Genomic DNA, 11,880 nt, shown 5'->3' with positions numbered 1-11,880 from the left:
ATCCTCTCACCACCACAGTGTGCAACTCGAGGGAAAATCCTGCAATGTGTAAAAGTAGGCTACAGGCTTTTTATTTTTATCTGGTCAGAATGATGATGAAACTGCTGGTTGTATTATCCCCCCACCCTCCCCACCCGCTGCTGCCTCCAGTTTGTAGGTTACTGAAAGATTTCACCAACCACAGATAAGAAGATTAGAGAGGAATTAATGGTATTCCTTTGTCATTATAGGAATAAATTGATATTTGGTTTTAAATCAGAGGGTGGGGACAGTGGGGAGTCGGAGGAACATGTTGTGTCAGGAGATGTAAGCAGAGGGATGGCACAGTGACAAGTCAGCCGGGGGGATGCCTGTGCACTGGAGCTAAGCACTGGATATCTCGACTGATGTTCACCATGTTACAAGAGATGAGAGAGCAGGATAACGCACAAGTCGCAGGGTGTGTGCGTGGCGGGGCAGAATGAGTGCTGCTGGGACATGGACGTACCAGTAGAGGACAGGGACAGCTGTGGCATTCCCTGGATAAGACACTGACGCAGTGGGAGGAACATTTGGGTTCCTCTTGTCTTTCCAGCCCCAGCTTAACCATGAGAGTGGCCCCCCTGGCCCTCAGACTGATGTGCTTGGCCTGGTTGTGGCCTCTCACCCAGCTCAACAGCAGCCACTTCCCGAACAAGAGGAGACACAAGGATATGTATGTCGGGGGGAACACCAAACAAAAGCAAGGAGGGTGAGCCAAAGTGGGATTTCTTATATGAGTTGTTGCTTTTGCTAATTGTGTTGTTAAAACTGACCTCTTGATACCTGGCATCTGTGCTTTGTGGCTTTGTGGGAGGATTTTGGACCGTATGCTGCTTTACAATGTCGCCACAAATATGGTTGCGTAATTAATCATGATGCTTTCCATTAATGAGAGAGTGGATCAAGGTAAGAGCAGGTCATAGGATCATGTGAGGTGAGAGGTAATGTAGATATTACTCAGTGATTTGGTGCGGCTGAATAAAAAAAAAAAAAATGGCTGTTTACATAACCAAGAAAGATCAGTTTTAGTTCACATCAGTCAATTTCACATCAGATTTCTAGGGAGACATTAAGGACACTAAAGACAGATGGGCCTCTGTGCAGAAAAAAGAAATAATTCACAGGACAAATACAAAACAGGCTCCACAATATCTGCAACTGCAACTGTGTTAGATCAGTGTCACTATACTGAAAGTAAAAGAACTCTGATTAGACCACGTCCTTTGGATTTAATCAGAGTGCTAAAAATCCAATTAACATCACTAACTCTCTCAACCAGATGTCAGTTCGGTTTCAAGTATGTGTCTGTGTTCGAAAGAGACAGAGTTTTTACGCAAGCTGTTATTTGTTCTCTTTGGTTGTCAGCCGGGTGGATCTTAAGCTGAAAAAGCTGGACAGCACCAAGTCTCTGCTAATTAAATCTGAGCAGCTGCTTCGGATTGAAGACCATGACTTTGCAATGCGGCCAGGCTTTGGAGGTAAAACACACACCGCATCCATCCAAAAAATCTTTTTCATTTTACTTCTGCATCTCTTTATTCTTTAATTATTTAGTATTTATTATTTTCAATAACCATGTGCCTTTGCAGCAACTCAGTAAGGATAATGTAGGTTACTGTGCTGTCTTTGGTATTACGCCTCCCAAAAAAAACCTTTAGTGACCTAGATTGTCTGCGGTGTGAGACAATGACAGCAGACAGTAGTACAGATAAAATAATCTGAACTGCGTACCTAATTCTGTGGGGAATTAAAAAAGCCCAGCATTAGAGGATTTTGAACTAACTGTTGTAAAGCCTAAGTTTTATATTAATCTAGAAATTCATAGGTAGATTTTTTTTTTTCAATTTCCATAACTTAATCTGTGTTTTTCTTTGTCAGAAGCACAGCAAATACATATTCTTGTACAAGAACCATAACATAAAACGCTTGCAGTGATACATTGTGGGGCTGTTTCCCTGTAACCAGTTGCCATGACTGTATCTGACTTCCTGTGCAGCTGTGTCACTGTGTCAGCTCTCATGGTTTCTTTGCAAGCAAAGTGCTGATGGTTGGAGTGTTTTGTAAAATCCTTTATTTCTTGTGAATAGGTATGTGTATGGTTTTCTTTTTGCACATTTATAAACTCTATAAGCACTTTTCATTCTAGTTTCAGATACACATCAATAAATAAATGTGCTGCTGCGGTGTTGCTTCATGGATACCTTTTCATTTACTTGTTAAATATCACATTTTGCTGAGAATAATAGAGTCTAGGGAATAATGGAGGACGAAAAATAATAGGGTCCATGAAGAGCTGAAGAAATGACTCCAAAAATGTTCGACATTTACTTCCAAACATGTTGCAGACTCTTGACCAGTCAGATGTTTCTGATTCCCAAACTCATCTGAGTCAGTGAACTGACTCGGTTTGAGCTGATTCTATTAAGCAGCTGAACTCAGATATGAATCTAATTTTTTTTTAAAGAATGGTTGGATTGTATTGTACTTCCTTGCTCCTTGTAGTTCATCTGTTTCCTCAACATTGCATGTACAGTCTAGTACCTTTGGCGTTTTGGTCAAAGTTTTGTGTCAGATTATTTTCCACTGTACCTGGTTTTTGTTGCTATACTGGTGAGTTTTATGTCCATTATAGAGCTGAAAGAGATTCAGTTAACAAAACACTGGGGAAAAAAATGAACAGGACCTTGGTTCCAGGACCCTAGCTGCCTGATATAATCCCTCCCACCTCACTACTCTGTCATAGACTGATGGTTCTGAGTGCTTACCTTCATTAGATAATGGCACAGAGAGAACAAGATGTTTATAGTACACATCATATGTTTACAGTATTCTGCCACTGGACGATGACGTAAGGACCATAACACTGACACAGCACTGGATATTTATGTATAAGTAGTATATAGCAGTATTTAACTATCTTGAACTTTCTTTAACTTGAATTTTCGACATTTCAGTTTCTTGAGCAAACATTTGGGTTTATCCGAACATGTCCCTGCAGTGTTTCAGTGATGAGCTGCCTCTTCAGTTTCTTTGCTGAAGCTGAAAGAAGCAACACAGCCACATATAGTATGAAAAACCCTGTTTCGTTTCCTGGCTCTGACCCCTTCTGTACAGAGTATTTGTGTGAGTTTAATCCAGGTCACATGAACTCAGTCAGTGCCTGCTAGGGGTGCTTCAGACTCTTACTGATATAGGCAGTTAAAAGAACCTAAACTAATAACTGAATTCATGTTTTGTTCATCTACACAGGATGTCAACTACATAACACAAGGGACATTATATCCATGCAGGTTGTTGTAGTGATCCAGTTATTCCCATAGGCCAGATTTCACAAATATGATAAAATCAGCTTTGGATCTCTTGCCTGTCTGCAAAAGTCTTATTTTGAAAGGATTTGTTCGTATTTTGCCAAAGCTGTACTCTGATGTTAGCAGTCACACAAATGTGGGTAAAATTACATAAATGAAATGTATACGGTTTCATAAGGTGATTTAGTTGCAGATTTTGACAGCAGTGTAATTCGTTATCTTCTCAAAGCATTCAGTTTATGCAGCTTCTCTAAAATAGTCTTCAGCTATTCCACAATACTGTTTCGATACTTATAGCTCATCCAGAAAATGCAAAGCTGATTACAGATCTGACATGGCAAACATTTCTAAATGCTTCAGGTATTTTGTAGCATCTTGTCTGGGCTTCCTGAGTGAGCAGCAGACTTGAAGAGATGAGCAGGGGGATTGTGGATTAATCGTTATCTGTCAGTTTTGTGTAACTCTCTTGAAGCGATGCTGTAGCTGTACAGTATTTATTTATTTAGACATGACCTGAACACAGCTTGAAGATGAGTCGTTTTTATGAACCGACACGAGTCAGGGTCATCACTCTCTTTCAACCTTTTGTCTCTGTCATCTGTAAGATATGGCTTATGTCTTATAGCTCAGCAGTGGGATTTACACATACATAATCTCCGGCAGATGTGTAGACAGACGTTTCATGGAGGAAGTGATCCAACTGTTGCTTAAAGCTGGTCCATTACAACGTTTGACCTTTTGCAGGTTCCGCTATTCCTGTCGGCATTGACGTCCAGGTGGAGAGCATTGACAGCATATCTGAAGTAAACATGGTATGTATCTCTAGTGTTTCTGTAGTTAGAAAATAAACAGTGTCTTCTTTTCTCTGCTGGGCTTGAACAACAGCATTTTTTTCCCAGGACTTCACCATGACCTTGTACCTGAGGCATTACTGGCAGGATGATCGCCTGGCCTTTCCCTCCAGCAACAACAAGAGTCGTACTTTCGATGCACGTCTTGTGAAGAAAATTTGGGTTCCTGACGTGTTCTTTGTCCACTCTAAACGCTCTTTTATCCATGATACAACCATGGAGAACATCATGCTGAGGGTTTATCCCGATGGCAACATCCTCTACAGTGTCAGGTAAGTTAGACTACTTGAACAAAATAGGAATGATTACAGTGAGGCCATATAGCTTTGGATGAATAGCTGCCAGTGTTTCAACAAAACAGTTGAAATATCTCAGAAATGGATTTACATTTGGGTCAGGTGAAAAAACTGATGTATCGAAAAGCGCAATGGAAACAGTAATGGTGTGTTTTATTGCATGTGAATTCAGCTATGTGTGCCCTTCTTTCAAAAGGTTACATAGTCTTGCTTAAACCTTACATGTGCTCAGAAATGTAATTTAATGAGTCATGATTTAAATATTATTAGGAATTAAAACCCTTTGAAAAGCCATCATTATGAAACATCCCACTGGACCCTCACAGCAGGGTTTAGTGAGCAGAGCTTTAAGGGAATATGAGAAGGTGGCCTGTAAGCTTTCAGACTACATCCATCATATCCATTTCAGCCACAGATGTCGACAATATGATGTCATTCCTAACAGTTCACTGTAGCCACAGACAGTGTCAGGCACAGAGGCATTTACTACATGATTTGATCACCATCAACATCTTAACTTTTGTTTTATACCCCATTTGACACCTTAGTATTTGACTGACTGAGGTTAATCACCCGTAAATACAAATATAAAATTTTGTGTGAACACAGTTGATGATGCTTGAATGGTGTGGGCATTTCTTTAACTGTGAGCTGTGTTTTAGGATCACTGTGACTGCACTTTGCTCAATGGACTTCAGTAGTTTCCCTCTGGACACACAGAATTGCTCTCTGGAGCTGGAGAGCTGTGAGTATCAAAACACAGTTGGGACATGACTGCTTGAAAATGCCTGATCAAATGAAGTGAAATTAATTACTGCATTAAATGTGTATAAAAATCAACTTTAAATCATTTGCTTGCTTGATATGTTTTCCTGCTAAACATGTTACACAACCTTTAATACACTGTTTTGTAATTTAAAGGCGTTGGCTAAAGATAGCTTTTAGCCTATTAAATATTTAAGCAGAATCCACATTGCTGTTCGAAAACACCACTGGTTATCTTTGAGCATTATACTGATGGCACAGAAACACACACTGTATATTCCAGCTCACATTATAAACACACAGTGATCATCACCATTTTCTTTTTGCATAGCATGAATAAGTCATAATCCTCAATCAGGTCAATGTCTGCCCATTATACATGTCTGTTTTTCTGATGTAGGATTTACTAGGGATTATTGCTTCATTCTGTTTTGCTCCAAGCTTGAAGTTAGTCATAACTGATGGTAGAGTCAGGATTACTTTCAATGTAGAGTTTAGGTGTTCTTTTGTCTGTCTGTCTGTCTGTCTGTCTCTCTCTCTCTCTCTCTCTCTGTGTCTTTCTCTTTCTCTCTCTGTCTCACATTATTGAATGGATAAAGCATGGATCCTGATCTCAGAGGAGAGTCAGGGGTCCCATTTGTGTGAACTCTCTCTTCTCCTCTGAGAAACATAACCATGATACTTCTAAGAGAGGCAACATGTGAAGGTGTCCTCCTCCCCCCCTTTCTCTCCTCTCTTGAAGATGCTTACAATGAGAACGACCTTATGCTCTACTGGAAGAACGGGAATGATTCATTAAGGACTGACGAGATCGTGCTCTCTCAGTTTTTTATTGAAGACTTCCAGCCTTCCTTTGGGCTTGCCTTCTACAGCAGTACTGGTATGTGAGGTTGGAGTTATGGGGCCCTCTGAGCTGTGCCTGGTTTGGGGACAACTAGAGAGCTCCTGTTTTTATCAAATCAATAATGCCACAATAACAAACTGTTTTTCTTAAAAGGAAAAGTTTGAGATGTTTATACCAGTATACACTACTATATTTTCTTCACCTTCACTAGCAAACAGAGAGACGACATTTTTATGAGTAGTTTATGGTAGTCTCAGATTCACTGACTGGGCCTCTTTCTGCAGAGCCCCTCTGCCTCAACTCTGACTGACACTACTCTGTAACAAAGTTTTAGTAACATTGTTGGTGTAAACATCCTGAACTTTCCCTTTAAAGAAACAGTTTGACATTTTGTGCAGCATCGAATCTATGCTTGGTTTTCAAGGATTAAGCCACCTGGCCAAGAAATACTCTACCCACATAAAATAAAGAGATAAGTAAATACATTTTTATCCCATTCTTACATTTACATTTTTCATTTTTACAATTTGTTTTTTCTCATTCTCTCTAATGATAAATAACACATTTATTCCCCCTGGTGGGGGGATTTTGTTACCTTCTGACAGAGCCAGGTTAGCTGTTTCCTCTTGTTTCCAGTCTTTATGCTAAACAAAGCTAAGTGGCTGCAGGCTCCTGCTTCATATGAAAAGGACTAACATGACAGTCGAAACAGTCTCCTCAGTTCAACACAGCACAGTTCTTAAATTGTTGAACTATTCCTTTAAAAACATCACAGAAGACCGAGGGGTTGATTTGCTAAGATGTGACAACAGATGGTGAGGCAAGGGAGTGTGTGTGTGTGTTCGTGTGTGCGTGTGTGTGTGCAGAGACAGACTGCATGTGTCTGTGTCTACTATATTATACAAATCACTACTTAATTATATTTCAGTGTATTGTTTAAATTCCATTCTTCTATTCTATTGCAAATATAAAAATTTTATCTCTGTGAGAGACACCATTACCAATACAATTCAAAGACTTTTAGCTACTTGAGATCCATTATAAAATTGTTATAGTTATTTTAAATTTAAGGATCATGTATGAGAAAATCATCATGAGCTTTTTTATATAAAGTACTAAAATGTAATATAGTATTGCTTCTTTGAAAAAGTGGACTTAGCAATCAGTCATACAACTCTGAAATAAGCATTTCAGAGTTGTATGACTGTTATACTTTTTTGAAACCCTGCCTGCTTCTATGGTCACAATTTCAGTGTTAGACAGATAGAAAGGGGCCAGGGAGATTTTCTTCCTCTCAGAAATAATCTTGTGGGGACCTATCTGCTCTAAGAGACTGTTATATAACTTTGGCCCTAGACAGATCTGCCCCAGAAAATAATTACTTTCATGTCTGAGTTCTAGATTCTGGCTCCGACGGATCCATCTTGTAGTTTCATAGATTCACATCTTTCACATCTTTCTTTCTTTCTGTCTTTTTTTTTTTGCTCAGAGTGATTGTGTCGTTTCCTGCTGCCTACTCCCTTTGTCCATGTTCTGTCCATTCATCTCTTTTTCAGGTTGGTACAATCGGCTCTACATAAACTTCATTCTCAGGAGGCACATCTTCTTCTTCATGCTTCAGACGTACTTTCCCACCATGCTGATGGTGATGCTGTCCTGGGTGTCTTTCTGGATAGACAGGAGGGCCGTACCTGCCCGTGTCTCTCTGGGTACTGAGACGATGTGTCAACATGGCCATTAACATGTTAAACATACAGCCTCTTACAAAAAGCAAATATTTCATATTATACACAATTTAAAGTGACAGATTTATTTGTTAAATGATTCAATGAATTGGCACAAAAATGTCACCACACAGATTTTCTGAAGATTGATACCACTCTCATGTCTGTTGGCAATTTGTTAGCTTAGCACAAAGACTGAAAACAGGGGGAAACAGCTAGCCTGGCCAGGTCCACACATATTAAAATCTGCCAATCAACACCTATGAAGTTCACTTTTTGTTGTGTTATATCTCATTTGTACAAATTATAATTTGTGGTTTTAGGTTATTTGTGGGACTATTTTCTTCACCGGGTGCAATGACGTCCTGGAGTTTCACTGTCAAAACGAGGTTGCCAGGCAACCAGCATAGACCCTTTTTTCCTTAGCTTAGCCTTCAGTGAACAGACATGAGAGATGATCTTCTCTAGTTATATTTTGCTTACTTTATAGTAACAAAAACACTATTTAGTTTGGATTGAATTGGGCAGAAAATATAGAATTGTGGAAAAACTGCAAGTAGTCTGATTTTTTATTTTCATGAGGTGACTGATTGGACCTATTGTTTACCAGTGCAATATAGAGTGGTTATATTTCTGATCTGCTGATTTACAATCACAGTGGTAGTTTCTAGCATAATCCATCCAAAAAATGGATGTTATTTGTGAGGCAACACACTGTGTTAATACTCATGATGTTTTGCTTTCAGGTATCACCACAGTTTTGACAATGTCCACCATCATCACTGGTGTCTCAGCATCTATGCCACAGGTGTCTTACGTCAAAGCTGTAGACATCTACTTGTGGGCAAGCTTCCTATTTGTCTTCCTGTCTGTCATCGAGTACGCTGCTGTCAACTATTTCACCACAGTGGAGGAGATGAAGAAGGTCAAAGGGGCAAAGGTCATTTATATTCTCTTAAGACTTCTTAAATCTCATGTGACTTGTTTGACCCATAGAAAATAATTCTCTACCATCTGGAGCTTGCTGACATCAAAGCCTAACTCTCCTCCCTGTGTTGTTGCAGATGCCCTCCTCCTTCAATGCCACCCAGGCTATGGTCTTTGATGGCTGTTTCCATGACAATGAAATTGACCTGACTCCTTTCCCAGAGGTCTCCAGCACCCCAAATACAGAGAGGAACACCCAGTCACGAAACTCTACTGTCTCTGCACCCACAGAAGGCACCAGGCTACGCCGCAAGCACCCTTTAAGAGAAAACCTCAGCTTCATAATGAGCAACAGCTACATGATCGACTCTTACTCCAGAGTCATATTTCCCCTGGCTTACCTGCTCTTCAACATAATTTATTGGAGTTTGTATGCATAGTACATTAACTATGCAGCAGAATAAACACTATTCTTTTCTTACTATTTTTACAACTAAAGAGTGTGACACCAACAGGCTGCAGTAAACTAAATTACTCTGTTTGGGATACGACCTTAAGTTTGCTCCATGTCTGCTGTTGAGCATAGATATCTTGCATGATGTCTTTTCCTGAAGAGGTGTTCAGTTGTAACTTGGAGAAAGTCCAAGATCAGCTGTTGCATTGAGTGGATTGTTATTTTTTCAGATGTTTATGCGTGTGTTTTTTGGCATGTCTGTTTTATAAGAGAAAAAGTTTTAATCAAACAAATATATTCACATTTTTAGGATTTTATGTTATTGTGTGATAAAACACAAAACATCTGATTGTATAATTGTGTAAAATGAAAAATAAATGTATGCTCTTCAAGATGTGTGTCAAGCTAAACATTTTCTGACGACTTGTTATTTATCTCAGCTGACGCATTCAATAACATCAATGAAATATAAATGTGCTAGATTTAAATGCAAGGCTAATTGTTATCTGCCGTCCCTGCGGGTTGATGTTACACATTAAAAGAAACAAAGAAGCAGACCAGAAAGATTAAAGCACGTAAAGGACAACCCAGAACTTAAGGAGGTCCTGAACCTGCAGTAGTTGAATTTGTTCGGCCACTTGGGGGCAGCAGAACATGTTGTAAAAACAACACTGATGTACAGTTTTACATTTTACTGTAAGTTAATATGTCAAACTTTGCACACACACACACACACACACACACACACACACACACACACACACATCTGGCAGATACAGAGAAACATTAGTATTTATGGAGTTGTGTTCATGACCATCTGGCAAATATTTACAATATTTACTTTTTAGTTGTGTGTTTGGTTGCAACTCCTGAGGGAAATGTTTGACTCTTTAGCTGCTAAAAGCTCTATTATATTCGCCAGCTACTTGCTAACTACGTCTACTTTAATGCTGAGCAGGTAGCAAAGCAAACTTTTATACTACAAATCTGCCACTGCAGCTGAGAGCAAGCGAAAACAGTAAAGTTACAGCTGGAATACCAAAACAATGAGCTAAAAGATGCTAAAATGAACGACTCATTTCACGTACAAATAATCATTTGATTCAATATTACTATAAAAATCAGTAAACTGGACTGGTTTCAGGACTTTATGATTGGTTGGTTCAAAGTTGAAGATTTAAAGTTCATTACAGACCTTGGAAACAGCAGTCGAGAAAAGATTATATACCTAAAGAGACATGACAGTTATGCAATGTGTATACAATAGGGGTGTGTGACAATGATATTTTGAATTAATTGATGTTTGGTACTGCTAATTTTAAAATGCCTCAGTTGAACAGCGGTGAATACATTTTAATATCACCTTCAAATTTCTCGCATGGCAATAAAGCTTTATAAATGGTTCAGACAATATACTCAAAACCTTGTCCTCACAATCACCCACTACATACTATAATGCTAATGCTAACTTATGTAAAATAGCCATTAGTAGATGAGGATTTGAAAGTAGGGGAAAATATGGAGAGAGGGGATCACATGCTATAAAGTCAGTTATATTCAGTTGCGTAATGTTTTGCTGTGGTGCATGAAGCCAGCAGGACGTCAGATTCATCAGAGGTGATTGATTGATAATGTGATGAATGCTTGCTGTGGAAAAGTGATGAAACATGACCAGAGCCCTGTCCTCATGGCTCAGTGGGGAGTCATTGTTTCGAATCACAACTCAAAACTTTAAGGTGTTTTTTGAACGAATAGTTTCACATTTGGCAAAATAGCTTATTTGCTTAATGTGAGGACTAGAAACAATAATAGCTAGCCAGCTGAGTGTTAAATTATCAATATGACAAATCTTAAATCTTGTTTAATCCGCACAAAATCTAGAGTTAAAAAGACAAGTGGTGGTTTCACCAGGAGCTCCGTGTTGGAACTTTTTCTCTCAGTGCACAGTGAGTCTCTGCTTGTTGCCTGATGAGAGGATTGTTGTTTTTACACTCCAGTTTTTGTGCAGTCTTTCACAAAATACACAGACAACTCAAATCATATTGGCACCAGTAACAATGTCTGCAGACACCTGCATATTTCCAGATCCAAACAAATATAGGGTGCGACTCGAAAAACTGATCTGTTCTCTGGAAAGGCTTTAAACAGATAAGGACTGTCAGTTTATCACATCTCATTTCAAACAGATCGGAGAAGGCACTTCAAAGTCTGTTGATATTCAAAGAAACTATTTTTATCTGCCCTGCCATCACTTTTGTGTCCCAACCCTCTGCTGGAATGAAAACCTGGCTTTGTATTTTTAATCCTCTGGACTCCCTCTGGCGTACAGATAGAGAACTACACCTTTAATTATTCTGTTTCCAACTTCATCTTATTTACAGGAAACTCCAATCATCACATATATTTGGTGCAATTATACAATAAGTTATACTTGTAAAGTTTATAGATGGTCTCAAATTCCTGCATGCATAAAAACACAGTTCCCAAGTTGTAATGGATGAAACTCTAGATCCCTCTCACTGTAGTTTGTTTTGTCTTTTAATCGAGCTCTTTATTGTTTGTGTCTGAGCTCTGACCAGATGGCTGGTGTTTCCTATTTTTGACACAAACCTGTTTTGTTTTTATCCTAAAATAGGTTGGACTTTGATATGCTTTATTATTGTAACATTTTCAAGCTCTTAGCCAGTTAT

The 11,880-nt window shown here is 39.0% G+C and overlaps 1 protein-coding gene across 2 annotated transcripts; it reads left to right on the top strand.

Moving 5' to 3' along the window:
- Positions 1 to 320: 320 nt before the first annotated feature.
- gabrr3a (gamma-aminobutyric acid type A receptor subunit rho3a) lies at positions 321 to 9,600 on the top strand. Of its 2 annotated transcripts, XM_071461520.1 has the most exons (9): positions 321 to 730; positions 1,387 to 1,499; positions 4,074 to 4,141; positions 4,229 to 4,452; positions 5,139 to 5,221; positions 5,984 to 6,121; positions 7,642 to 7,794; positions 8,556 to 8,749; positions 8,874 to 9,600. In XM_071461520.1, exons 1-9 carry the CDS (start codon positions 588 to 590, stop codon positions 9,174 to 9,176), a joined length of 1,419 nt encoding a protein of 472 aa, XP_071317621.1. In that variant the 5' UTR covers positions 321 to 587; the 3' UTR covers positions 9,177 to 9,600. The 2 variants fall into 2 exon arrangements, with proteins under 2 accessions (XP_071317621.1, XP_071317622.1); XM_071461521.1 differs by lacking the exon at positions 5,984 to 6,121 and having other exon boundaries at positions 445 to 730.
- The last annotated feature ends 2,280 nt before the right edge of the window (positions 9,601 to 11,880 follow it).

This window comes from Trachinotus anak, unplaced genomic scaffold, assembly GCF_046630095.1.
Source record: "Trachinotus anak isolate AG129_WGS33_773 ecotype Australia unplaced genomic scaffold, CSIRO_AGI_Tana_v1 ptg000024l, whole genome shotgun sequence".
In the NCBI taxonomy this organism is placed as follows: Eukaryota; Metazoa; Chordata; class Actinopteri; order Carangiformes; family Carangidae; genus Trachinotus; species Trachinotus anak.
Note: the sequence above shows the minus strand (reverse complement) of the source record. Positions and strands in the feature narration are given on the sequence as shown.

Bases quoted from the DNA above. Each gene is read 5' to 3' on its own strand.
- gabrr3a (XM_071461520.1), top strand. From the start codon at position 588: ATGAGAGTGGCCCCCCTGGCCCTCAGACTGATGTGCTTGGCCTGGTTG. The intron at 4,453-5,138 runs GTAAGTTAGACT...GCTGTGTTTTAG, and splicing joins AACATCCTCTACAGTGTCAG to GATCACTGTGACTGCACTTT. The intron at 5,222-5,983 runs GTGAGTATCAAA...CCTCTCTTGAAG, and splicing joins CTCTCTGGAGCTGGAGAGCT to ATGCTTACAATGAGAACGAC.